The sequence below is a fragment of the Aspergillus versicolor genome (genome assembly GCF_001890125.1).
Source record: "Aspergillus versicolor CBS 583.65 unplaced genomic scaffold ASPVEscaffold_1, whole genome shotgun sequence".
NCBI lineage: Eukaryota > Fungi > Ascomycota > Eurotiomycetes > Eurotiales > Aspergillaceae > Aspergillus > Aspergillus versicolor.
Genome location: NW_024467524.1, coordinates 2,171,744 through 2,196,156, shown reverse-complemented (window position 1 = coordinate 2,196,156; position 24,413 = coordinate 2,171,744). Strand labels below are relative to the sequence as shown.

The following is a 24,413-nucleotide window of genomic DNA, read 5'->3' as shown; positions in this document are numbered from 1 at the left end:
AAAAATGCTAGAGGATACAGATATATTTGCCAGTTCGTCATGCAGCCATAAATATGTGTAAAGTATGCCTGAGGTGTCGAGGTGTCGATTTCTCCATGGTTCAACCACAAAAATTCCCAAACCTTCATTCATCCAGCCCTTCAATTCTCTAACAGTCTCACGATTCTTCCCTCGTGGTTTTACTTTCCCCGCAGGTTTCAAGTCGCCGTGCCTGCGATGCCGGGTCTCAACTAGACCGTCTTCCTCGCTAGGAATTTTCCGCTTCGCGACAAGTGCATCCCCGCTCTTGAAGAGGGGCGATATCCAACTTTTCCCCAGTCCAACATGGCCGACTCCTCTGCAGCCGAAGGTTTGTCCGTCCATTGAATCATCCCTGCTTTGTAGCCCAAAACTGATAAATTTATCTCTTAGGTCTGCTGACCATCTGGCACTCCTTCCGTCTTCCTTTCCTCGTTGCGATCGCCTCCGTCCTAGTTATCCTCCGCTTCCGCCGCGTGCTCCAGACTCGGTCCAAGGCCGCTACCGCTTCATCTGTTCCACCATCCCCGCGCAGCTTGACACCCGAGAAAACTCCAAAGTCAGATGTGCTGCCTGAAATCGTGGAAAAGAAAGACGCAGGATCGCTCAGCAGCGGCCGTGTTTCGCCAAAACCGACGGCAGGCCCGAAGAGAGTGACAGGCAAAAAACCGACAAAGACCGCCGGGAAACGATCAGGATCTGCCGCTAATGAAGAACCACAACCTGTGACTTTCATACAGCCTATTATATTCTGGGCGTCGCTGACTGGAAGTACCGAGAGGTACGCCCAGACAGTACTGGAAGATTTGCGGACAGCGGCGCAAAGTCAGGCCAACCTTGAAGACCGAGAGCGCGGGCTTTTGCCTCCTCAGATTCACGACCTGGCTGAAGTCGATTATGATGACTACTTCACGACTGCACCCAAACCCCCTTCGACTTCGCCTGGAACACGTTACGTCTATTGCTTCCTTATTCCTAGCTACAATATCGACACTATCCTTGATACTTTCCTGGGACATTTGGATGAGACTCACCATGACTTCCGCATTGACACGGGATCTTTGTCAAACCTCGCCGGATATACTGTTTTCGGTTTCGGAGATAAAGAAGGTTGGCCTACTGAAGAGGAAGGATTCTGCTCCCAGGCCAAAGAGCTTGATAAATGGATGGCCAAGCTTACCAACAGGAAGAGAGCTTATCCTCTCGGGTTTGGCGACGTAAAGAGCGACGCCGAGTCTTCACTCAAAGAGTGGATAAGCGGATTCCAGGATATCCTTGGTGATATCGTCAAAAACGGCGGCTTAGGAGAAGGTGTTCCCGGCAGCGGTGACCCCCTTGAAAGTGACGAAGAACAGTCTGACGATGAAGAGTCTGGTTCCACCAAGCCAAAGGCCCGCGGCCGGAAGAAGGCTCAGGCAGTGGTTGATCTGGAGGACATTAAAATGAGCGCCAACGGACAAGTCGGGAGCTCACCCGTCCCGGTGGATTTTACCACAGCTGGAGCCGGCTCCCAGGCCATCCAGCCGACGGAAAAGGAAATGGTCCCTAAAACTTCCCCTACATACACCTCTCTCACAAAACAAGGTTACACTATTGTTGGTTCCCACTCTGGTGTTAAGATCTGTCGCTGGACCAAATCCGCTCTCCGTGGACGAGGATCATGTTACAAATATTCATTCTACGGAATTCGATCGCACTTGTGTATGGAGGCAACGCCATCTCTTTCTTGCAGTAACAAATGTGTGTTTTGCTGGAGACATGGTACAAACCCAGTCGGAACTACCTGGCGCTGGAAGGTGGACTCGCCTGACTTGATTTTCGACGGCGTTAAGGAGGGACACTATAAAAAGATCAAAATGATGCGTGGTGTTCCAGGCGTCCGAGCAGAGCGCTTTGCAGAGGCAATGCGCATTAGGCATTGTGCCCTCAGTCTTGTCGGCGAACCAATATTCTATCCCCACATCAACCGCTTCCTCCATCTTCTTCACAGCGAACAAATTTCGAGCTTCCTTGTCTGTAACGCACAGCATCCAGATCAACTGGAGGCTCTACACCGTGTCACCCAACTCTACGTCTCAATTGACGCAAGTAACCGCGACAGCCTACGGAAGATCGACCGTCCGTTGCACCGCGATTTCTGGGAACGTTTCCAAAAATGTTTGGACATTTTACGGGAAAAGCGTTTTGTCCAGCGAACCGTATTCCGCCTCACCCTAGTTAAAGGGTTCAACATCGATGACGAGGTGGTCGGTTACGCCAACCTTGTCGAAAAAGCACTCCCATGCTTCATCGAGATCAAGGGCGTGACGTACTGTGGTACAAGCACCAGTGCAGGCGCTGGGCTAACGATGCAGAATGTTCCATTCTATGAGGAAATCGCTGCCTTTGTTGTCTCGCTGAATGATGAGTTGAAGCGCCGTGGTCTCGACTACGGCATTGCCGCCGAACACGCTCACAGTTGCTGTGTTCTGATCGCCTCAACCCGCTTTAAGGTCAATGACAAATGGCACTCGCGGATTGACTATCCGCGCTTCTTCGAGCTTCTAGAAAAGGAGAAGGCCGACGGAACCACGTTCCGCCCGGAAGACTACATGAAGGAGACGGAGGAGTGGGCTCTGTGGGGTAACGGTGGCTTTGACCCGAACGATGAACGTGTGTACAGGAAGGGTAAGAAGAAGGCCATCCAAGAGGCGACAGAGGAGTAAGATAGGCGTCCTTTACCTTGGGCCTGTCAATTAGGCACACCTTTTACATCAATTAAACTCCTTGATTATGTTGGCGAGCCACTCTACCACAGCAGTGAAAGCCATTATGAGCTTAACCAAAGACGGGGTTGCCATTAATAGCAGATCCCGAGTTGTTACTACCGAAATGTGTCAAAAAAGCATTACCCAAACTGTTTGCTATCTTGCGTATCACAATACTAAAGCTAGCCAGCACCACATCTAAAGCATCGTCCAGTTGCTTTGGACATAAAAAAGCTCTTATATAAGCAATGGAATTTCCCTAGTATTCTACCAAACTTTATCCACACTGTATATCAAATATCAATTGTGATAATGTTAACCAGAAAGAACAAGGTGGGGGGGAAGGGGAAAGTACCCAGTCCCATCCACCTTTATACCCTAACCCAACCCCTACGCTCCTCAAACATCTCATCAATCTCCACGACCGACTTATCCTTCATCTCAGGAACAATCATCCAGGCTAAACCCAGTGCTACGATACAAAACCCAGCATACACAAACCCCGTCTTCGCACCAAGCGCGCCCTCATCGTCATTGAAGATATAAGGTAGCACCAGGCCCAGAATCCCGTTTGAGAGACAGTTGACGAGCCACCCCAGGCCCTGTGATTTGGCGCGTAGTTGGAGCGAGGAAACTTCGGCGCCGATGGCGTATGAGGCGGGCCAGGCTGTTAGGCCTACGGTTGTTATTATTATCATTAGGGTTATTTGGGTGTACCTATTTTCAGATGTTGGTTAGCAAACGTAGGATGGATTGTGCGGATGCCGAAATGGAGAGAGATGGGATGAGATGGATAAATGGGTAGGTATACCAGACTGTGACAGTCCCAGAGAAACAACCAGCAACACCCATTCCCGTCCAGAGGAAGATGCAAACAGTTAACCCGAAAATAACGAGAGGACGACGCCCGAATTTGGCTACTGTGAGCATACTCCCGACGTTGGCGGCGAGACCTAAACCGATGCCCACCTGGAGGAAGACCAGGCTGTTACGCGCATTCATGCCGACGATTTGCATGAAGTAACTGCCCTTTGCTAGTAAGGTTAACCCGAAGAGTTGTGGAAGGAGGCTTGCGAATAGGACAATCCCCGTTCGCCGGCAGTTCGGGCCCTTGAAGCAGTCGATGTATCCCGGGGTGGAGCCTTCGTTTGTTTGGCCTTCTAGCTCGATGGGGAGGCGGGTTTGTTCGAGGACTGTATCTGTATCCTCTGACGAAGAGACGAGTCGCTGTTGGCTTTTCCGGGCTGCGTCGAGATTGTTCTTGCGGATCAAATATGCCGGGCTCTCTGGCATTAAGAGTGAGACCGCTAGTGGTAGGAGAGAAAAGGCCCATTCGGAGATGAAGCAGTGCTTATAGCCGTCGGAGCCAGGTTTACCCAGTGAGATATAGACGACTATGCTTCCTATCAACTGGCCTAGGAGGGTGAAGATAGGGAAGAACGCGAGGATTGGACCGCGTAAGATGGGAGGGAGGACTTCTGACATGTAGGTCTGTGTCGTGCACATGACCATATTGACTGCGAAACCCTGGACCAGCTTCGCGGTAAAGAAGACGGACCGTCGACCGGTTATGTCGTTGGAAAGATTCGATACGTATGCTATGGCTACCCCGACAGCAGATATGATGCTTGCGACTACTAGCGAGCGGCGCCGCCCTGTGCGGTCCTGGATATAGCCTCCTGCAAGAGCACCGAGTATGCCGCCAATGGGGTTTGCGATATTCCAGAGGCCTAGCCAGAGGGCTGGAATTATAAGCTTTCCATCCAGTTCACGGCCAAAGTCTTTCCTTTCAATGGTATTAGATGGAATAGAAACTTTTAGGGCTTGGTGCAGAAGACTCACTGGAACTCAGGCATAGATGATACATTGCCCACGATGACAAGATCATATCCATAAAGAAGAATGCCCGAGGTTAGAGCCAGGCACCATACCAAAGTCTTGGGAAATCTTCTGATTGATTGTGTAACCGACTCGTTCTCTTGTTGATTTGAGTGTGGAGGCGGTCCGCTCTTGTAGCTGTTCATAGCCATTGGCTTTCTGTCCATGGTCATTTGCATTGTCGCTGATATGGTGGTAGACATGATTTCCGTGAGTCGGGGACTGCGGTTACAGATATAATTACTTCAGATGAGCGAATTGTGGCTGTTTCACACCATCAACCACAAAGTATGACGAGCGGAGATAAAGTTAGCCCGTACAGCAGTGCAACAACTGTGGGTTGATCAACGGAAATCCCAGCTTCCTTCCGGTTGGAAACATTTCTTTCTGGGTGCCATTCAGGGGCTCAGTGTCTTTGAGCAAAGGTACCAGCGTTCAATTCCAGCTAATCTACGTCTGGCCTTGAAACCATTGCCTGACAAGATACGCCATCGGCGGTTGCCATACAAACGTCCTTGCATCAATCCAAGACAGCGCATATCATACAGCAGTTCCGATATGCAGCTCGCCGTCTTGCCCTGGACTACTTAACATCTCTTTTCACCCTCCTTAGCCAAGTGCCTAGATCGAAGGTGCCATCACTCAAGTCTCTGACATTGCCGACAAATTTAAACACATGGCCAAAGTCTTCCACAGGCTCGCATCCGTCAGTATAGGTGATGCGACACGGAACGGCCTGGTAATTATCTGTTTCATAGCGGGCGAGTCTCTCCCCATGCTTTTCAGTCTCGACATGATAGACGGCCCCATGGACAACCTTTTCTGGGGCGTCCAGCAGAGCTGGATACTGGCCCCATAACTTGCATTTATAGCCAGTAATAGTAGCGGGTCGAAGCTTTGGTTCTGTTTCTAAGCTAAGGATATCGCGGAGCATAGCCGGATCAGACAGCGTGCCGTAGAAGAAATACGGGCCGGTGGGCGCAGCAAATGAATCCGTATGAGGAGGTGGCCTTTGGGGTTGGAAGAAATAGCCAGGAGGAGCAGACCTCAGCTTCTGGACGAACGGGGAGACCTTCGAGTTTGGATCATCAGGCGGAGGAGGTGGAGGAGGGACGGCATCCTTGTGTCCTTGACTGCCAGGCATTTTCTAGGCGACGGTCAACAGTTGTCAACAGGGCAGAGGTGAAGATTAGATGAAGATTGAAAGCTGACAGCTGCAGCTTTGTTGACAGAGCCACGTGATGGTCTCTCCTCATTCAATTCTGCAGTCCTCGCCAACACTTTTACAAGTTCGATTGAAATACACGGCCTGTGAAGCAATAATGTTTTCCCACAATTTGCAGGAGCGCGCCCTGATCTCCATCCTGACAATCTAGCTGAAGCCGCGTTCTTGACGGTATCCTATAACTGTGAGGAATAGAGCTTGCCACATTAATCGTCACTCATATTCTAGCGCTCTACATAACTGGGATAGGACACATACGGGAAGGGTTCACGGACTAGAAACCCCCGGCCTACTTCTAAAGGGATGGTAGTAAAGCATTTCACTCAGTGGCCCCAACTAACACGCTTCATCCAAAAAGAAACCCTTTATCCGTCGATCCAGCCAGCCAGATTTGTAGATCTTTGAAAGCGTCGAGGTCATTTTTCGCGAGCGAAGTGTCGACAGAAGCGTCGTGCCAGTGGTGCGTTCGTTTGGTTTCGGTGTCGCGCAATGACTCCCCGATATATCGACAGCTATCAAGTCTATGAGGATAAGCGTACCGTCTTCGTCAAGCATGATATTTGCAGGGTTAATATCATTATGGACAATGCCGAGACGTTGAGAATTGACTGTTTCAAGTAGTGTAGATTTGTATCGCTTGAAGCAAAGTCCAGAGACTCGACCATGAGTCTCCTGGTAACCATAATAGGCTGCAATATTTGGGTGGGGGTTCTTGCGGAGGATTTCACAGGTTTCAACTTCGCGAGCGATTCGCTTCTCGAGGTTTCCATCAACATACGCGAGGAGACTTGGAGTTTTTATATAGACCGCCGACCAAGCAGGATTCACCTCTGGCCCCCTGCCCTCGGTCGGGATTCTCTTGACTTCATCAAGGTCCTCCATCGACTTTGGCAGCTCTAATCGATTTGTCCATTTTCCAGAATATAGTAAGCCATCTTGCCGGACAAAAATCTGGACATAGGAGAATTTCATTTGGCCATCAATTCTCTTAAAGGCCTCGTTCTTTTGGATAACTTCCATGTTATCATGGAGTATCAGTTATGGGAAGCTGTGCGGAGGAATCGTGTCAGCATAGAAAAGATCCTCGCCAATAAGGGTTCTATCCATCACAACCTGAAGGTAAATGTCCGAGTCCAAAAGTGATTGGTATTTCTCATCCTTTGCTTTCACAGTTCAATATGGGACCTGAAAACACGTTTTGTGCTTGGGCCTCGATCTTTCTTTGTTGTTTGTTGTGGGTAAGAAACTCTGGCCAATGGTGTCTGCATCTCACATCACGCCTGCTCCGTTTCTTTGTTACCTCGTGCCAACCCCAACACTGATACAAGCAAACATCTCCGTCATCGAGTCATCGACACGGTGTGGCCATATCGGAATGACCTCGTCCTTTGTCTTCGACGCCGAATAAACTTCGTCCGGCAACGTGCTAACCATCGATCGACCGGACGTCGGACCAAGCTCTTTCCAGAAACCGCCTCAACAACAGCGTGGGTGAATATCGAGGTATTCTGAACGAATATCTGTTTAAAGGCGCTGTGACGGCGTTGAGATTCTTAACGAAGCATGGTTGAGGCCCCCTGGGATACAACCACCGCAGTGCAGGCAGATTTGTTCTGTTTATTCAGATATTTCGATCAATACACAGTCCATCTATGCTATGGATTCCGTCGAGCGAGCTCTTACCTCGAGTCCTGTCGAGGGAATCTCCAACCGCCAGTAGGCCAATCCGAGAGCCCAGTTAGATGTGCCCGGTTTTTTGGATTGCCACTCTTTCGGCCTTATGTTTGGAGTACAGGATGCAATCCACCTCGTACTTTTGCCTTCCCCAGAGCGTTCTCTTTATGTCTGCTTATATGAAGCAGCCACCTCGCTGCTGGGGAGCATCTACCATTTCTGCTTATATCCAAAATGCCGGAAGTCGACGACCGAACAGCGGATACTCGGGCCGTTTTCATTGTATTCATCCCGCTGGTGTGTCTTTCTATCGCATTGCGCTGCTATGTGCGCGGATGGGTCGTTAAAGCATTCGGCTGGGATGATGGACTGATGATCCTAGCATTTGTATGCACCTTTTCACATCTACGCCGTGGATCTGCGGATCTAACAATTGCGGATTATCTTAGGCAGTGTATATTACGGGTTGCGCTTTGACTATTACAGGGACGCATTATGGCTCTGGCCATGGAATCAACGACCTGACGAAAGTTCAAGGCGCGACTGCGCGGATGGTATGGAGATCTAGCGTTCCTGAAACTCCTTTTTGCCGTTTACAATAGAGAACTAACCAGAGGAAAGTACGCGTGGTTTACCCAGGTTTTCTATGTAGCTTCAACAGGCGTCTGCAAAGTCTCAGTCTGCTTTTTCCTGATTCGAATCACCGTTAGACCACTCCATCTTCGACTTCTCTATGCAATGCTCGCTTTCATTTTAATACACTCAACTTTATATTTAATTTCCTGCTTTGTCATGTGCCAACCGCTTGAGTACCTTTGGACCAGGTTGCTGCCCGGCGCGACAGGCACCTGCGTGGGTTCAAGGGCCTATATGGCTACTTTGTACACGGCTGCTGCCGTCTTATGTCTCATTGACATTGTCTTGGGCATTGTTATTCCATTTTTGATTGTCCACAGGCTCCAGATGCCAAAAGCAACCAAACTTTCGGTGTTGGGTATCATGGGTTTGGGATGTCTGTATGTCTTCTCCCCCGAGGTGTCACACTGTTTAGACAATGCTCGCCACTAATCAGAAATAGTGCAACTGTTGCTCTTTTTCTGCGATTTCCATACCTGGCTATGTTCGACTCCCGCGAACCTCTAAGTGCGTTTGTTGTGCCTACTATTCCTCCTGTTATTCATGTACTAAACAACCCTATTATTCATAGATAGCATGGTCGATGTGACAAATTGGTCCTATGTCGAAGTCAGTTTAAACATATTTGCCGGGAGCCTCGCAACCCTTGGCCCGCTCCTCCGTGCCTGGTTCCGGAGACACCACAGAGGCGGACATGCACCCACCACCGACACGACACCCAATCCCAGACAGAGACAACTAGGAGGTCGACCTCGTGGTGTCCTAGATCTTTCTTTCCCACTATCAACGCTCGATGAGTCTGTCGAAAGCAGCCTTCGGCCTGATAAACTTTGCGTAACGGTGACGCAGGTTCGGAGTCAACGCCGTTCGGGGCCGCACGATGCGAATATCAGCCAGGAGGAACTAACGGTTCGAAGAGCGAGCACGTCGGCTGGTAGTGGCGGGGAGCTTGAAATTTATAGGACGACTGAGATGATGCAGACTTCGGATGTAGAGTCTGACATTGCGAGGGAACGGGTTTAGTTACGATCCGGCGGCAAGTTCTTTGGTGATTAAAATGATTGCTTTGAGGGTTTTCGTTAAAAAGGCCTTGCTTTCGCTGATATTTGCTATGATATATGACTTGCTTTTGGCAGACGGTGTAGCGCCTGATGTGGGGTATCTATGCCCAGATATTAAAAACATGCCTTGCCTATCATTATTCTCAATCATTTCTCCAAGGCCTACTCTACGCAGAAAAGTATATCAGGATTTCGGAGTGACGCCCAACCTTGCCAAGGAGAACGTGCCTAGGCCAAGGTGGCTTTGCAGTGATCCTATCCGAGTGAGAACACCCAATGAAATACGTCCCGAGGTTATTGGGAAGATACGTCACTTGTTGAATATCTATTAGGAAAGACAGAATGTTTCACGCTAGACACCTGGATAGAAGGGGCCAAAAGGAAGCTCAGGTGGACGGGAAAGTAGTGCTATTAGGACAGGCAGACACCCTGAAACCTGCCGCAAGTAGCAAATCTAATAAGCGCCGTAGTGTTTATTTAACAGCAAATGGATCCAAATAAAGTATCATGACGTCTGGACAGTTGATCAATGTTCTGAGTATTGGCGCCGCGCTCTTGGGCTCTACCCGGGCGTCCATTCAGAAGTAAAAAATTAAGGGCATGACTGCATTGCCAACTGCTGTTTCTTTCAGCCGCTGCGCCTCGCTGCGCCTCGCTGCCCAGGTGGCTTCACTGCCCATTTGATTCGGGTTACCAAATTGAGAGACTTGGTGCGCTTCCAAGATCCTTCCAAGACCCTTGTGGCTCAGCTTTAATATCGACGATCGAATCAGCTTCTGTCTCCACGCCCATCCTCCACATGCAACGTGCGGGATTCGGGGGCCTTACAACGCCCCAGACAGCTGATAATTCACGGAAGTGATATGATATGACCCCTTTCGGCGGGCAGCCTTGATCAATATATTAAGGTGCATCCCCCAACTTCCGTTGTTGCAAGTCTGCCCTACCATCTCTTCGTTCTATTGAAAACCTTACAACACCATTGCTATTCATACTACACCCATTATGCGCTCTCTCACCGTACTACCATTTGTTCTCCTTAGCGCCACCACTGTGGTCGCCGACCAGAGCTTTCGCGAATTCCTAGAAGACAAAATCCCAAGCTGCGTAATGGACTGTACAACAGGATCCCTCAACAACGTCACCACCGACTGCAGCAACGACGCCGCATCCAGCAATAACGCGGAGGATATCAATTGCGTCTGCGACGTGCTGCGCGAGGCCGACAGCTCTGTCGTGGTAGATTTTACCGAGAGTCTTTCGGGCTGTATAGCCAACGCGGACTGCAGCTCGGAGGATCTGGAGGAGTTGAGTGATATCGAACCACAAAGCTTCCAGGACGGCATGTGCCAGAGTAATGGCGGCGGCGACGGCGTCGACGGAGACAGTAAGTTAGCGGTTTTTACAGTTTAGGGATTTTACTGACAGTTCTTAGACGGTGCTTCTCTCCTTACTGCGGGCTCGACCTTCCTCCTCACTGCCGGTGCTGCTGGTGTTTTTGCCATCTTCTAATACGCCTTGCTTTCATGATATGTATGATATTGAAGCGTTGTTTGTCGTGTTATATAAGTAGTATACCAGTTGTTCCTTCCTGTTCTGGATTACCTCCATCGTTCCTGCTGTTCTAGAATAAGCTATAATAGACCCGGCTGCTCCTTCCAGCTCAATGCCCCCATCTTAGAAAGGAAGGCACGACTTTGCTGTACATATAATGTATTACTCTCCCCCCCAGTTCAACAGCATTCGATCACAGCTCCCCTGATACCGCGCCAACATTGGTAAAACATCAGCGGCGTCCCGCGCCTCCGCCAGTATCCTGCCATTCTCGGCACTGATAAACCCCTTGCCCACCGCATGGCGCAGCCACGCCAGTAGCCCATCCCAGTAGCCATTCACATTCAGCAAAACAATACCAACATGATGGATCCCCAGTTGATTCCACGTCGTCATCTCCATCACCTCCTCAATCGTCCCAAACCCTCCAGCCAGCGAGACAAAGCCCGACCCGGGCCCTCCCTCCATCACCTTCGTAGCCATCAGACGCTTGCGCGTATGCATATCCGGTACGACCGTGGTGATGCCGTACTCGGACTCGGGAATGCCTTTGCTTTCATTGATATCGGTCGACACTACGCGTTCAGCGGCTTTTGCGCCGCCGTTCACTTCGGGCCCCTCGTGCTTCGCTGAAACCTGCACCAGGGCGCGTGGAATCACCCCGTGGACGGACTCGGGCCCGGAGAGTGAGACGAGCGTCCGTGCGATCTCGCCCATTAGTCCTGTTGTGCCCCCGCCGTAGACGAGGCGGACATTTTTCTTGTGGAACTCGTGCGCGAGGGCGCGCGCGGCTTCTAGGTGTTCGGGCTCTGTGCCTGATGTTGCGCCGCAGCTGTAAGTAGATGGGCATCTTGGTTAGCTTGGACTTAATGGTCTACTCTTGCATTGTTTGGTACTGCTAACGGGTAGGACATGGTATTGGGCATTGGTGTCGACGTCCTGGGCTACAGTGGGAGTGCATAAACTTACAATACGCAAACAACAGCTTGTTTAGTATGGTCCATGGTAAATGATGATTGTATGAGGGGAAGTAAATTGTTAGTGGGGATGGTGAGCTGTCATGCTCGTAAACGCATGGAGTCGAGATTTTCTGGTGGGGTGGCTTAGGGCTAAACTGCCTGCGAGTGGTCCGTCTCCACGGAGTCTCCAGTTCATCTGCATTGCAGTATTTAGTGTCTGTTTTTGTTACTCTACTATTCTTTCGCTACTTTCTAGAGTCCACAAGTAGTCAGAAACAGGACGGCTAGAACAGGATAGAGGTAGAGCTTTATCCTAAAAGAGTACGGACGGTATACGGAGTCTATTTTAGCTACGGTGTTTTGCGGGGTTACGGCGCATCATGCAAGAACTGAACTCTTTATACCAGCTAGTGAAGCATCCCTCTGATGATCCGGGACTGGCCGGATCGGCACAGTTTGAGAGGGAGGGCGTTTGAACTGATTCGTGGAATATAGCATGCTTGGATGCTTGGTAATATAGACGTGGGACCGTGCTACAGTCCATGCGCTTCTCACTACTACAGACGATGCTACCTCGGCAGCATATGAGTCGTAAGAGAGGACAATATATTCATTTATCTGAAAGTCGGGCAATGCAACCATCCTGAATACATTCCTAAGCTAAGAAACAATAAACAACCACATAACTTCTTGTCATCACACCCCACCCACTACAGGCAGTGCTACCTAAAACGTCGACCCAATGGGCCCAAACTTGATGTTCGAGTAAACAACATAGGCATTCGGATGCTGCGCCTCAACCTCCTCAGGCACCCCCGAGCTTGTCGGGCACGTCCCCCGCGCAATCCCAGGCTGACTGGGATCCGCATCAACAGGATAATTCGAATCAAGCCAGAGCATATGCGCATAGTCATCGTCCCACAGCGACAAAACAAGGACCATACCCTGTTCCAGCGCGGCGCCCATCCCCGCCAAGCCACCGTGGGCACTAAACGATCTTTCATCCCCGAAGAGCTCCTTCTGGGACTCACAGAAGGGCGTCGTGATCGAGTTCCCCTCGTTCCCGGTCCAGGTGGACTCGGAGTTTGGGATGGTTACCCCGTTCTGCACGTAGAAGCGCTTGATTTCAGAAAGGGCGCCGGTGTCTGTGCCATCGGCCGTGATGAACTGCGTCACCAGCGTAAGAGGGCTGTTCGTGTCGATGGTCATGCCGGGCCCGTAGAAGGTCTCGTTCCCCTGACGGAAGGGATTAAAGTCACACCCATCCGGATCACAGGTACCACCGTACCGATCGGCGCTATATGTCCCGCCACACGAATCCCCGCTGCAGATTGTCTGGCCCGGAGTATCGCAGGGATGCGGGGTATACGCGGTCGAAATGCTATTCGCTTCCCAGATATCCATCTCAGCGCAGCAGGAGCCGTGTCCGCCCACGCCCGCGTTCGGGTTCGTATCTGACGGTTCCCACCCCTCGACGTTGGCTTGGCCGTTGATGAATTTGAGATCGCGCGGGCACTGCGAGTCGCAGTAGCCGGTACCGTATTTGGCACCGGCTTCGTTGGTGGGGTATCGCGATAGCCCGCCGTCTGCGTCCATGGAGACGAAGTATACGGCGCCGTTGAGGCCGCAGGGCAGCTCGGAGACGTCGACGTCGAAGGTGAATTCGCGGTTGAGGAGGTGGAACATGGTGTATGTGTCTTCGTCGTCCATGAGGTAGAGGCGGGAGCCGATGTTCTTCTGCTGCGACTGGGTGACGAAGTTCAGACGCAGCGAGTCGCCCGAGGTCGTGATGCCATAGGTGGAGGAGTACTGGGCGCCGTCGAGGGCGCACTGCTCGGCGCAGACTTCGTTGTTGGTGCAGATTGAGGTGTCGAATTCATTGCCCGTGTAACAGTTGGTGTACCCGTCTACTGTGTGTAGCCAGCGCCAGTTTGCGTCGATGACCACCTCGCCGTTGACGGTGGTGCAGCTGCCGCCGCTGCTGCAGGTCTGCCAGGTGAGGCTGGGATGGTTCTCGGCCTGCTGGGTGCCGACCTTCTGCGCATGTATAGTGGATAGGATAGAGGCGAAGAGAAGAGACTTGTACATTTGAAACGAAGCCATCTGTGAGTTTACAAGATAATATCAGCGTGTTTGTCAATTATCTTACACAACTTGAGGGCTAACACCCGGCTTTATACCTGTGCTCGTCCTCATCTCGAGCGATGCCAACACGGACTCGCGGTCCGTATACCGTAGCAAACGGCTTCATGAAGCCCTATAGCTCATCTCCACGGTCTCTCCAAGTTGGACTTCAACTGCCTTGACGAAATGGGCACTCCGTCTCTAGCCTTGAAACTATCATGTGCAGAGCAGCTAAACATGATGGTGGCGAGAATATAGTAATATATTAGATTAAACCCAATCTATCGGATGTTAAACGTAGTACTATACAGTTGGCCCGAGGGAACAATACCCGAGCTGTCTGCGAATGAGGCGCATTCTTCAATGCGGGGAATTCGTCAGACTGCACGTGGAGGTGGGCCCAGAATGGACGGATACATGGGTCAATTGTCAAGAATTTCTGCAGCTCATGCAGTCCCGGCGATACCTCCGTCTTCGCTTGCAGGTTGTATAACAGCATAAGAATAAGGTGGCGAAGAATGACCTCGCGAGCCCTGGCCAAGAGCCCTAAACCCTTACCCTGCTTTAGGCGTTCTCGATCTTATCAATCTAATCACTGACTCAGCACTGCAAGCGGATGCGAAACGCACGTGAGGTTTCGAGCTTCTCCGAATTCGGCAATGATCCCCAAAGTTTTACAGTGAGTCAAATCGGGTGGCACACTCTGGTCCCCTCATTCCTCTCATTCCTCTCTTCATCTCAGTTCTCCCAATATACGGCCTTGAAAGATTCAACACAAGCCAATTCGTTCAACATGAGCTTCATCCTCACCCTCTCCTGCCCCGACCGGCCCGGGATCGTCAGCGCCGTCACCAACTTCCTCGTCCAGCACAACCTGAACATCATCGACTCCTCGCAATACGGCGACCCTACCTCCCACAGCTTCTTCATGCGCATGCACTTCGGCCCGGACACCACCGGCTCCAGCGAAGCCAGTGCGCCTTCCCTTGAATCCCTCCGCAAGGCCTTCGACCCCATCGCCACCGCCCACTCCATGTCCTTCCAGCTCCTCCCCGCAGATCACAAGCCCCGCGTGTTGATCATGGTGTCCAAGATCGGCCACTGCCTCAACGACCTCCTCTTCCGGCAATCAACCGGCCAATTGGCCATCGAGATCCCCTTGATCGTCTCGAACCACCCGGAATTCGCACAGCTCGCCGCGACGTACAAGGTGCCGTTCATGCACCTCCCCGTGACGGCGGACACAAAGCAGCAGCAGGAAACCCGGATCCTGGAACTCATCAAGGAGTACGAGATCGAGCTGGTCGTGCTGGCGCGGTACATGCAGGTTCTGTCGCCGACGCTGTGCGAGGCCATGTCGGGCAAAATCATCAATATCCACCATAGTTTCCTGCCTTCCTTCAAGGGCGCTAAGCCCTACCACCAGGCCTTTGACCGCGGCGTGAAGCTTGTCGGGGCCACGGCGCACTTCGTCACGAGTGATCTTGACGAGGGCCCGATTATCGAGCAGAATGTCGTTCGCGTCAACCACGCCCTCAGTCCGAAGGAGCTGACCCATGCCGGAAGTAATGTCGAGAGCAATGTCCTGGCTGCGGCGGTGAAGTATTTTGCTGAGCGCAGGGTTCTGCTGAACGGACACAAGACAGTTGTCTTCAATTAGATTTGAGCCGTCGTCGTCGATAATCGCTGTTTTGGATAAGTTTGTTCGTCTGTACAGCAAAGCGCAAATGCATAGCCTGAGCTGGATTCCGTCGCGTTTGGCCTCGTGCAGATTCGTCCATTGCGATGCATCCATTCCTGAAATCATATCCTTGAATACGTTAGCTAGCCGTACCAATCAGAAAGAAGAATGAAAGCCGCAACTCACTCATAAGCGAAGCCTCACGCCAGGAACGTAGTCTGTAAGCGATATTAAGGAACTGTCAGTTCGATAATAGTAGTGACCATTCTGCATCGACTAAGCCGTTGACTGAGGATATTTTAACGGTTGATAAGTCGAATTCATTCATCCACACGACCGCTGGCGCAGCAAAGCCGCTACATCGGCATACTGCCCCTGACTTGCATCCTGCAGAGCAAGGATCTCATCCGCCAGGTCACTAGCCCAGAGGTACTCCGAATGATATAAGCGCAGCTCAAGCAGGCGCTCTCTTAGCCACGTTCGCTGCGCCGTATTATCCGTCTCAATGACCGCCATGAGAAGCGGCCAGTGGAGACGGCGCATGAGGCGCGGGTCTACTGTGTACTGTTTCTGCGCTATCTCGATGATGTTTGACGCGGCGACGCGGTGGAAGAGGGAGGGCGGGCCTGGCGGGTATAATAGCCGGCGGTGGAACAGCACCTGGGCGTAGAAATTTGTGACGGCCATGTTTATGGTGATGAGGGTGCGGCGGGGGGATACGAGGCCGGCGAATTTGGCTGTTAGGAAGAGGTCGGAGAATTGCTATAGTAATTAGTTATATTTCAGCCGTCAGTTGGGCAAGTCACGTACTTCACGGATGGCCATGATTTCCTTCAGAATTGCTTTCGCTTGGTCTTCTTTCTCAGCCGGATCGCTTATCAGCGCTTGCCACGTTTTATGGCGGAGCATCATGTCTGCGTGCACGAGCTCCAGAGCACGGTAGTTCTCTATGTCGTCCGTGACTTCCTGGTCAGGGTACTGTGTGCCCCAGAAACACCGACCCCATAGGCGAGCGCAGCGATAGAGCCGATCAGGATGGATAGCTGGATTTCCTGAGTTGAGTGCGTATTCGTACAGCGATTCCGTCATGCCCATTGGCCGACAGCTCGAGTCGATGTACCTAGGCCGGAAGGTTAGCAGGCGTTTGGTCAGGAATAGTCTGAAACCTACAGAATCCAGAGGAGCAATTGCTCTGGGATGAACGACACCCTAGGAATCGAGTCTTCTGCATGAGCGGGATCCATGGATAGGATCATCTCATCCACGTCTTTTATCTGGAAGAGATTAGGGTGCGATTCCAGAAGCGAGCGGACGCCGCGCAGATGAAGCTGGAGATCCTGGATGGATTGGCCGAACTGCCACTCGTACGAGATCATCAAAAACATCGTCGCAAAGACCATCTCCAGCTCTGTTTGGGAAACCGGACCCTCTCGGGTCTCGAGGAGCTGGCGGAATTCCTTTACTGCCAAGCCATAATGGTATCGAGCGTGATCGTCTGCTGTTGGACGACCGGGGGACCGCAAAACAAGACCGTTTCGGTGCATATCACTCGCGGATAGAGCAATGATCATGCGCATAATCACCTTGCTGGAGATGGCAGGGCCTTGGTAGAGATAGTTGAAACCGCTCCAATCCCATGACTTTATATAGTAGAATACAATGGAAGACGCCGGAAAATACTGAAAGTATTTCTGGTCATGTTCAGTGAGCATCAGCGAGTTGGAGCATTCGATGTCCGTCCCAGACAGCGGAGGATACAGCGGAGTCGGGACGGTGAACGTGAACGGCGTGGAATTCCATATTCCCGAAAAAAGAGCCCCCGGAGAAGCAGGGCCCAGCGGGACGGCGTCGAAATTGGGCACGGGTAGTTCAAACGCAGAGGGAGTGACAGCGGTGGTGGCCGGGGGAGTCGCTGGCCATTGATGGTGGGCAGGTTGGATAGGGACAGGAGCATGCGACCTTCCCCGTTGCACGACTCCCCACTCGCAGGTAAGACCGAGAGAAGAACATCGCTTGCAGACTGGATGTTCCTCTCCGCACTTTACTTTTCTGCGGCGGCAGGTGCTGCATCCTAAATAAACGAGCGATCAGCAGCTGCATGAGTTTCCCGCGGAGAACTGGCTGCAGTCAGCATACCATTCTTGGAGCGAGGCGCATGTCGACCGGTCATGGGTTAGATGGCCCGCGAGTCATGTACAAAAGTGAGCCCCGCGGGTCTGGAATAGACGACAATTGACACAGTCCAGGTGTCAGGAGCTGAAGCGTAATTCAGAAGCGTAACTAAAGAAAAAAGAACGTTGAGTTGTCCGCGGAAGAGACGGAGAGGACAAAGCGTGTATTAGTCACGGATCGTGGGTCATGACCAACCCAAATATTGACAACGATTGATTTATGTTATTTATATTTACTTATTATTTATTTATGATTATTTATTGGGTGAATGCCTGATCTCTGCTTAATACAGTATGTCAAGCATTAAACGCAGCCATGCCCATAATTAGGTGTGAACAGTGCATCCGGGTAAGAGTATAGCACTGACAGATTTGGGTGGAGACGTCCATTCTTTACTCAACCAAATTGCGCACTGTTTTGCCAGAGGCCAGCTGTCATCGCGTCGACGGCAGACCGATTGGTATTAAAATATACCGCCTGGGTTGATGGATGCAAAGATTGAATGATGGCTGCTAGTTATACGCTGCCATACGTTTATCGACGGAATTAAATTCCGCGGCGGAAATAGTGACATTTCCATCTAGAGGTCCCCTAGTAAAGAAGAGAAAGGAAGAGAAGGAACGCTGGTTATTGGTATATATACATCCAAAATAAAAAGACAAGACAGCCCAACTCGTACACAACCCAGATAGTGGACAATAAACGCCGAGTATATTCTCGCCACACTCCTCTCCATCTCTTAGCCTAGTCAGTCTATCCACGTATTTAGTAACTAATTCCCATATCAGCAAACGAAACCTACACTCGAGCCACGTAATTTCAAAACATACCTCAACTTCGACTCACCACCCCTGCGGTCCATGCCCGTGGTGTCCAGGATGCCCATGTCCAGGTCCATGTCCAGGCCCATGCATACCCGGCCCCGAAGGGCCCTGAGGTTGGAATCCATGAGGACCGGATCCAAAACCAGGTCCAGGAGGACCACCAAACCCGCCAGGGCCATGACCCGGAGGTCCCTGTGGATGAAATTCGTGATGTCTCGGACCAGGACCATGATCATGACCGTGTCCATGGTGTCCAGGCGGGGGAGGACCGCCAGGACCATGATTATGATGTAACTGTACAGGCCCTGATGGTCCGCGGGGACTAGGAGGACGGTCTCCAGGGCCGGGACCCTGGCCGTATACCCAGGAACCGTTGGGGCCATTGGGGCCGTCTGATGGTTGATGGGGATTGTGGTTATGGTGCGGGTGATGATGATGAGGATGGTGATGGTGACGAGGAGGAGAGTGGTGGTGAGGCCCTGGGGGACCAGGAGGCCCAGGAGGCTTCTGCCCAGGCCCGTGGTGATGATGGTGGTGATGGTGTGAGAATAGACCCATGATGAAATCTAGAGATGCTCTTAAACCGAAGTAACGGAAACCGACCGGGATGTTAAATAGTTAAGTATCACTGGTGAATACTGTTACCTACGGAAGGTTAACGCAGCCGCAGACGCAGCCCTATGTACGTAGTGCTCCTTACTGCGTGCTTGTCATGGTCCACGTGGCGGGCGGGATGAGCACCTTTTCCAGACATCGTCGTAAGAATCGAGAGAGTGGGTATGGAAGCTAGGCGTAATTGCTTAACAATTTCTAGAAAACGGGGATGCCTGATGTCTTGCGTGGGACTGGCGCGAGGTAATTCCGATATTTATTCCGTACTGCGCAGGGATCAGATAGAACATACTGCCCAGTGGCAATAATATTTACTGTTCAAGGAGTATTCGCCGTTACGTATGCACTCCACTCGCCACTACGGCGTCAGCTCAGCCCTACTAATGCAATTGATTTCAAAAGTCTATATTATTATTGACGCGCTAATTATTTGCTGATATGCCCAGCCAATCAATCCCGATATGATCCAGATCCATCATACAACGCTATGCTGAACATGAGATAGGCACCAAAACAAACTCCTCTAATGCTCTCCTCCAAGTCCACGGATATTTCACTTAAACTCACTTCGCAAGCTCACTCGCCAGCTTACTTTTCCCCCGAATAGTCTGGCCATAGATCACCAACACCCAAGGCACAACACACAACGCCGCCCCAATCGCACCCAACAAACTCGACGCCTCAGGGAACCCCAGGTTATTAAACATCGCATTCGTGACAAGCGGGAACACTCCACCAAGCAGATTCCGACAGCAACTCTGCGCCGCAATCGCCGAGCTCGCGTACCGGTGGTACGTATCAGCCAGGTAATTGAAGACGGCGAGGTAGACGGAGAAAATGCCCATTGTCGCGCACCCGATTGCGATTGTCGGGCTGATCCAGTGGATGTGTGGGAAGGAGGTCCAGCCGAACCAGAACAGGCCGATGGGCATGAGGATGCTTTCGAGGCAGACGAAGTAGAGGCGTGCTTCGGGGGTGGCGGGGAGGAGGTTGAAGCGGCTGGCGACTTTTTCTTGGTAGATGCTGATAACGGTGATGAGGAGGGAGCCGACGCACATTGCTGTTTGGTTTTGATTAGTTTAGTCAATGATTGGATGGGGGTAGAGGACGTACAGGTGAAGGTCGCGCCGACTTGCTCGATGTTGAAGACGTGGTTCTTCTGGAAGACGAGTGGCACGGAGCCGAACTGGAGGTACAGAACAGCCCAGCTGAAGGAGACCCAGAGGGAGAAGAAGAAGACGACGGGCTCGGTAACGAGCATATCTATCAACGTCAGTACTCGAACTCAAAGTAGGATAGTTCACAAAGTAGGATAGTTTCAGGGACATACGGAATGGCCGATACAGCGAAATGCTAATCATCTGCACCAGCGACGCGCGCTGCTCATCACTCTTGACCTTCCACCGAATACGTCTTGGATTAGGGTTCTCGCCAATCAAGACGCCAAAGTGCCCTGCTGCCTCGAGCTGGTCGTAGTACTTATTCAGGGTATGCGCCTTACGGCTCAGAAGCACACTGCCTCTAGTCTCCTTGAAGAAGAAGAAGATAACAACAACAAACACACCAGACACAATGGCATGAGACCAGTAGACCCAGCGCCAAGATGTATGATGCACAATGACGCTCGAAATCAGCGGTGCCAATCCCGTGCCAAACAGCGCAGCTCCGGCAAAGAGCGCCATGGGCGTGTTCCTATCTTCAGCATGATAGATATCGCTAATAACACCACCAACCATGGTCGAGAACGTCGAAGCTCCAACACCCTGGAAGAACCTGGCAACGAGGAACCCAGCAAAAATCCTTGTCCCCCCGCAGGCAACAATACAAGCAACGAAGAGAATCCCACTCGCGACGAAAATGGGGCGTCGCCCGTTAATCTCTGAAAACGGGGCCAGCACCATAGGCGCCAGCGCAAAGCCAATACAGAAGATCGTGATGCCCAAGTTATACACCACGGAGCTGATGTCCCACTCCTGCGTCAGGGGGCCCGAGGCCGGCGTGATCTCGCCTGCAGAATACCCCGCCAGCGCCGTCACCGCACACGAGATCCAGGTCATCAGCGACTTGCGCCATTTCGGCCACAGGAACGGCGAGATGTACTTGTCGAGATTGGGCGGGTCGGGGGGCGGCGACTGCCCTGGTCCTGGGGGTGCAGTGATCCATGGTGTTGGGAGGGGCGTGTCGAGCTCGAGATAGAGGAGGTCGATTTCCTGTGACGAGGCCTCGGCGGTTTTCTTCTCGTTCATGTATTCGGGACTTGGGATTGGGGTCTGTGCGCGGCTTTCTTGTTGTGTCGAGCTTGAGGCGCTCGAGATGTGGCCGGTGGCCATGTTGGAGATTATATCAAGACTCGAGTGCTGCGCAGTGAAGTCCGGCTTGTGAGCTTGCAAGATATGATTCAGAGAGGGTGTTGGGATTTATAAGAGCTTGAAGCCGGATTCAGTGCCGAGAATTGGAGAACTTGGGCCTTATAGTTTAATGGCTCGTACTTATACTTATACTTACTTGTAGATATGTACTACAATAAGAGCTTACTTCTGAGTATATTAAGTCGTTCTTAATATTTAGCCACTCTATCTGAGCTGCCGTTCTAAAGCAACTATTACAGCCATCTTCATGTTCTCGAGTATGAAAATCGAGTATGAAAATTGAGAACGGCCGAAAAATTCTGGATAAGAATTGGGGGATTCCCCACTTTCAGGTATCTCCGAATTGGAGAACCAGATGACTCAACAAGTCAACATCAGTCTCAATCTTCCACGAGCAGTCAATTTGCAGTTAACGATTTTATGATTAGTGAATAGTGATTCTTGTCCATGTAAGATTATTAATCCCAAAATCTATGCAGCGACATGCTACCTCCAAATTGGACACTTCAGCACAGATGCCGAACTCCGACATGTATAGCTACATCCCCAATTCTACTTCGACTTGACGATCAATCACTAATACATATTATTAATCGTTATGATTGGAATGCATCGTTTTTCCCTAGAATATTGCCAGGCCTGAAGATGTCTCACAGCATTTCAATCGCTGCTTTTTACTACTACCAAGACGAGCTCCCTGTCAATAATGGCCTCGATATTGTTGCCCAGACAGATTCAGGCCTAACCCCGCTTCCCCGGGTCGGACTACGTTGCGAACTGGGGCCAATGACGTGAGACATCTTGCTTATCTTGTAGAAAATAGAGTAGGTTTATTTCGTCAATGAAATGTTAGAGGCAGTTTAGGGGTTGGGTTATTTCCGTAAGACATTTAGTGAATCCTGCCGAATGTTATATATTTTTGTAAGTATAGAAGACTGCCTGTTTTTATGCCAAGATTACTATACCAAGACTACAGAAAGAAATATCGTAGCAAACAAGCACATAAAAATGGATATCATTCATTCATGCATTGAAAGTAGCAACTCTATCCTAGCCGTGAAATCTATTTGTGGTTGATGGAAACAATCAGGTCACCGTTACCACGAGCCTCATTGTAGCCTAAACGAGCATTGTTAGTAAACTACCTTAGGAAGCCCAAGACAACGGGAAGGAATCTCACCTGCAACCTGCTGCTGAGAGTTAGTGCAGCTATCAATAACCGCCTGGGCAGCAGCAGCAACGTCACCACTACAGACCGTTAGTACTTGTACAGATTAAACATGTTAAGACAGGCATACCAAGAAGAAGACGTGCTGTCCTTGCCGCTGATGTTGCTGCCGGCGATGACAAGATCGCCGTTCTGGCAGAAGATTCCGTTCTCGCCCTTGATGGCGCAGTCGTCGCCGCTCTTGTTGTTGAGATAGTCGACGCAGCTCTGAGCGGCCGAGACGGGCTGGTAGCCGCCGCCGTTGTCTTGACAGGAGAGCTCGCGCTTCTGGAAGATGTTGTCGGCGGCGGGTGCGGCGAGGGTGCCGGTGGCGGCGATGAGGGAGAGGAAGAGAGTTGAGGAGAACATTGTGAGTGAAGATGGAAGAGTAGAAAAGTAGAAGTGTTTGTAGAAGAGTGTTGGAGTTGTAGTGATGCTGTTTGATGATGAGAAGATGGAGGGTGTCGGGCCCTCTTTATACCTTTGCCAGGCAGGTCAACAGGTCAATGCTATACAGGCCAGACATCAGGTTGCGGGCTTTCCAACACAGGGCGCAGTGAAATCAAGATGAGGCAGTGTTTGGCTTATCCCAGAGGTGGGCATACTGTGGAGTCCAGCGCCAACAAACAGCTCGACAAGCTGTCAGCGCAGATGTGGGTACTTCATATCCGATGGAGGCGCTTTTGTGACAATTGAGGCGCTGCTAAGCCTTGAACCTGCTGTGATCGTCGCGCCAAGATGACGCCTCAGCTTGGATATCCAACATCCAGCCGTCTTCAGTCGATTTCAGTCGTTCCCAACTGTGGCCCTGTCGAGTTGCTCTGTTGTTACACCGGTTAGGCATCCAGCCTCATCCTTCACGATCAGATTTGGGGCCAAAACAGGCGAGATGGAAGTGTGGAGAAAGCACAGCCGTCATGGAGTCTGCAAACCGAGAACGCCCTCCAATTTGCTGTTCCTGGATCAGCCCCAATCGCCGACGTGCCGATCTTGCCAAAGCCTCCAGATGTCAGGGGCCAAAAGTCTTCTGCACGCCCAATCACTCGAGTTTGCGCGCTCAGCCGCATGCGACGGAATATTGGCAGGAGGTTGAAAGATTCCTGCCGGGGAACAGGCCTCTTCTGTGTTCTATCTTTGGACTGTCAGTCATACGATGTTTGGCTTACTTCCCTCAACTCTCGAGACTGGATAATGCCGATCTCCACCAAGATTCAGACTAAAAAACTAAACTGCTTCTTCGCCCGTAAGCCACTTCGTTTAGGCTTTAGAGAGCATGGATTCTTTCGTTTGGCCATATCCACATGTAGATGCCGAGGTATTGCCGCCTGGTCGCTCCTGTTTCCAAAGACTAGCTCATGAAGCAGAAAGAATTTCCATGCCTAAGAATCTTTTCTGCCTTGGTAACAGCGTTGCCAAGCTGCAGTTCTTGCAGCTTGTACAATACTTTGAACACTTGATTATAGATATGTCAAATCTGGCTACTTGATAGGATCTCCGCGAACCAATTGGCTGACAGAGAATAATGGCGGCTCGAGCGACTTTACCTCAAACATCCCTAGTCCCCATTCTTCTTCTATCAAAATGGGAGCAAAGCGAGTGATTCTGCGCGTCCCAGAACACGAAATGAATTACCAGCATCCTGGCGAGTTCGTCGACTTTTATTTCACCAAAT

At 51.1% G+C, this 24,413-nt stretch overlaps 14 protein-coding genes across 14 annotated transcripts; 4 read left to right on the top strand and 10 right to left on the bottom strand.

Annotated features, from left to right (window-relative positions):
• The first annotated feature begins 127 nt into the window (after positions 1-127).
• On the top strand, positions 128-2,886 carry ASPVEDRAFT_158215 (flavodoxin and radical SAM domain protein). The gene is made up of 2 exons (XM_040808557.1): positions 128-349; positions 412-2,886. The coding sequence occupies exons 1-2, from the start codon at positions 325-327 to the stop codon at positions 2,721-2,723; spliced, it is 2,337 nt and encodes a 778-aa protein (XP_040662383.1). The 5' UTR covers positions 128-324; the 3' UTR covers positions 2,724-2,886.
• Positions 2,887-3,136: 250 nt separating this feature from the next.
• Positions 3,137-4,789, bottom strand: ASPVEDRAFT_120391 (uncharacterized protein; the record flags this gene model as incomplete). The annotated part of the gene is made up of 3 exons (XM_040805794.1): positions 3,137-3,482; positions 3,577-4,551; positions 4,608-4,789. The coding sequence occupies 3 exons, from the start codon at positions 4,787-4,789 to the stop codon at positions 3,137-3,139; spliced, it is 1,503 nt and encodes a 500-aa protein (XP_040662382.1).
• A 437-nt stretch (positions 4,790-5,226) lies between these two features.
• ASPVEDRAFT_78381 (gamma-glutamylcyclotransferase family protein) lies at positions 5,227-5,787 on the bottom strand (the record flags this gene model as incomplete). The annotated part of the gene is made up of 1 exon (XM_040816539.1): positions 5,227-5,787. One exon carries the CDS (start codon positions 5,785-5,787, stop codon positions 5,227-5,229), a length of 561 nt encoding a protein of 186 aa, XP_040662381.1.
• Positions 5,788-5,913: 126 nt separating this feature from the next.
• On the bottom strand, positions 5,914-7,089 carry ASPVEDRAFT_36015 (uncharacterized protein). Its single transcript, XM_040811112.1, has 2 exons — positions 6,982-7,089; positions 5,914-6,916 (listed from the first exon to the last, which is right to left on the bottom strand). Exon 2 carries the CDS (start codon positions 6,886-6,888, stop codon positions 6,205-6,207), a length of 684 nt encoding a protein of 227 aa, XP_040662380.1. The 5' UTR covers positions 6,889-6,916; positions 6,982-7,089; the 3' UTR covers positions 5,914-6,204.
• Positions 7,090-7,776: 687 nt separating this feature from the next.
• Positions 7,777-9,201, top strand: ASPVEDRAFT_78379 (putative integral membrane protein; the record flags this gene model as incomplete). The annotated part of the gene is made up of 5 exons (XM_040816538.1): positions 7,777-7,929; positions 7,992-8,096; positions 8,164-8,558; positions 8,621-8,685; positions 8,750-9,201. The coding sequence occupies 5 exons, from the start codon at positions 7,777-7,779 to the stop codon at positions 9,199-9,201; spliced, it is 1,170 nt and encodes a 389-aa protein (XP_040662379.1).
• A 1,043-nt stretch (positions 9,202-10,244) lies between these two features.
• ASPVEDRAFT_78378 (uncharacterized protein) lies at positions 10,245-10,751 on the top strand (the record flags this gene model as incomplete). Its single annotated transcript, XM_040816537.1, has 2 exons — positions 10,245-10,626; positions 10,675-10,751. The coding sequence occupies 2 exons, from the start codon at positions 10,245-10,247 to the stop codon at positions 10,749-10,751; spliced, it is 459 nt and encodes a 152-aa protein (XP_040662378.1).
• A 204-nt stretch (positions 10,752-10,955) lies between these two features.
• ASPVEDRAFT_48766 (LOG family protein) lies at positions 10,956-11,797 on the bottom strand (the record flags this gene model as incomplete). Its single annotated transcript, XM_040814071.1, has 2 exons — positions 10,956-11,625; positions 11,763-11,797. The coding sequence occupies 2 exons, from the start codon at positions 11,795-11,797 to the stop codon at positions 10,956-10,958; spliced, it is 705 nt and encodes a 234-aa protein (XP_040662377.1).
• A 262-nt stretch (positions 11,798-12,059) lies between these two features.
• Positions 12,060-12,387, bottom strand: ASPVEDRAFT_246674 (uncharacterized protein). The gene has a single exon (XM_040809686.1). The coding sequence runs from the start codon at positions 12,294-12,296 to the stop codon at positions 12,099-12,101; it is 198 nt and encodes a 65-aa protein (XP_040662376.1). The 5' UTR covers positions 12,297-12,387; the 3' UTR covers positions 12,060-12,098.
• cbhB (putative 1,4-beta-D-glucan-cellobiohydrolyase) lies at positions 12,247-14,056 on the bottom strand. Its single transcript, XM_040811111.1, has one exon. The coding sequence runs from the start codon at positions 13,853-13,855 to the stop codon at positions 12,479-12,481; it is 1,377 nt and encodes a 458-aa protein (XP_040662375.1). The 5' UTR covers positions 13,856-14,056; the 3' UTR covers positions 12,247-12,478.
• A 613-nt stretch (positions 14,057-14,669) lies between these two features.
• Positions 14,670-15,536, top strand: ASPVEDRAFT_78375 (formyltetrahydrofolate deformylase; the record flags this gene model as incomplete). The annotated part of the gene is made up of 1 exon (XM_040816536.1): positions 14,670-15,536. The coding sequence occupies one exon, from the start codon at positions 14,670-14,672 to the stop codon at positions 15,534-15,536; it is 867 nt and encodes a 288-aa protein (XP_040662374.1).
• A 345-nt stretch (positions 15,537-15,881) lies between these two features.
• ASPVEDRAFT_120148 (Zn(II)2Cys6 transcription factor) lies at positions 15,882-17,727 on the bottom strand (the record flags this gene model as incomplete). Its single annotated transcript, XM_040805770.1, has 4 exons — positions 15,882-16,319; positions 16,368-16,677; positions 16,728-17,628; positions 17,694-17,727. 4 exons carry the CDS (start codon positions 17,725-17,727, stop codon positions 15,882-15,884), a joined length of 1,683 nt encoding a protein of 560 aa, XP_040662373.1.
• Positions 17,728-18,289: 562 nt separating this feature from the next.
• Positions 18,290-19,337, bottom strand: ASPVEDRAFT_36009 (uncharacterized protein). The gene is made up of 3 exons (XM_040811110.1): positions 19,253-19,337; positions 18,560-19,198; positions 18,290-18,501 (listed from the first exon to the last, which is right to left on the bottom strand). Exon 2 carries the CDS (start codon positions 19,109-19,111, stop codon positions 18,572-18,574), a length of 540 nt encoding a protein of 179 aa, XP_040662372.1. The 5' UTR covers positions 19,112-19,198; positions 19,253-19,337; the 3' UTR covers positions 18,290-18,501; positions 18,560-18,571.
• A 391-nt stretch (positions 19,338-19,728) lies between these two features.
• ASPVEDRAFT_23612 (uncharacterized protein) lies at positions 19,729-21,495 on the bottom strand (the record flags this gene model as incomplete). Its single annotated transcript, XM_040809567.1, has 3 exons — positions 19,729-20,225; positions 20,279-20,428; positions 20,496-21,495. 3 exons carry the CDS (start codon positions 21,493-21,495, stop codon positions 19,729-19,731), a joined length of 1,647 nt encoding a protein of 548 aa, XP_040662371.1.
• Positions 21,496-22,597: 1,102 nt separating this feature from the next.
• Positions 22,598-23,110, bottom strand: ASPVEDRAFT_78373 (uncharacterized protein; the record flags this gene model as incomplete). Its single annotated transcript, XM_040816535.1, has 3 exons — positions 22,598-22,653; positions 22,715-22,782; positions 22,833-23,110. 3 exons carry the CDS (start codon positions 23,108-23,110, stop codon positions 22,598-22,600), a joined length of 402 nt encoding a protein of 133 aa, XP_040662370.1.
• Between the last annotated feature and the right edge of the window lie 1,303 nt (positions 23,111-24,413).

Bases quoted from the DNA above. Each gene is read 5' to 3' on its own strand.
- ASPVEDRAFT_158215 (XM_040808557.1), top strand. From the start codon at position 325: ATGGCCGACTCCTCTGCAGCCGAAG. The intron at 350-411 runs GTTTGTCCGTCC...TTTATCTCTTAG, and splicing joins CGACTCCTCTGCAGCCGAAG to GTCTGCTGACCATCTGGCAC.
- ASPVEDRAFT_36015 (XM_040811112.1), bottom strand. From the start codon at position 6,888: ATGGAAGTTATCCAAAAGAACGAGGCCTTTAAGAGAATTGATGGCCAA.
- ASPVEDRAFT_36009 (XM_040811110.1), bottom strand. From the start codon at position 19,111: ATGGGTCTATTCTCACACCATCACCACCATCATCACCACGGGCCTGGG.
- cbhB (XM_040811111.1), bottom strand. From the start codon at position 13,855: ATGGCTTCGTTTCAAATGTACAAGTCTCTTCTCTTCGCCTCTATCCTA.
- ASPVEDRAFT_246674 (XM_040809686.1), bottom strand. From the start codon at position 12,296: ATGGACTGTAGCACGGTCCCACGTCTATATTACCAAGCATCCAAGCAT.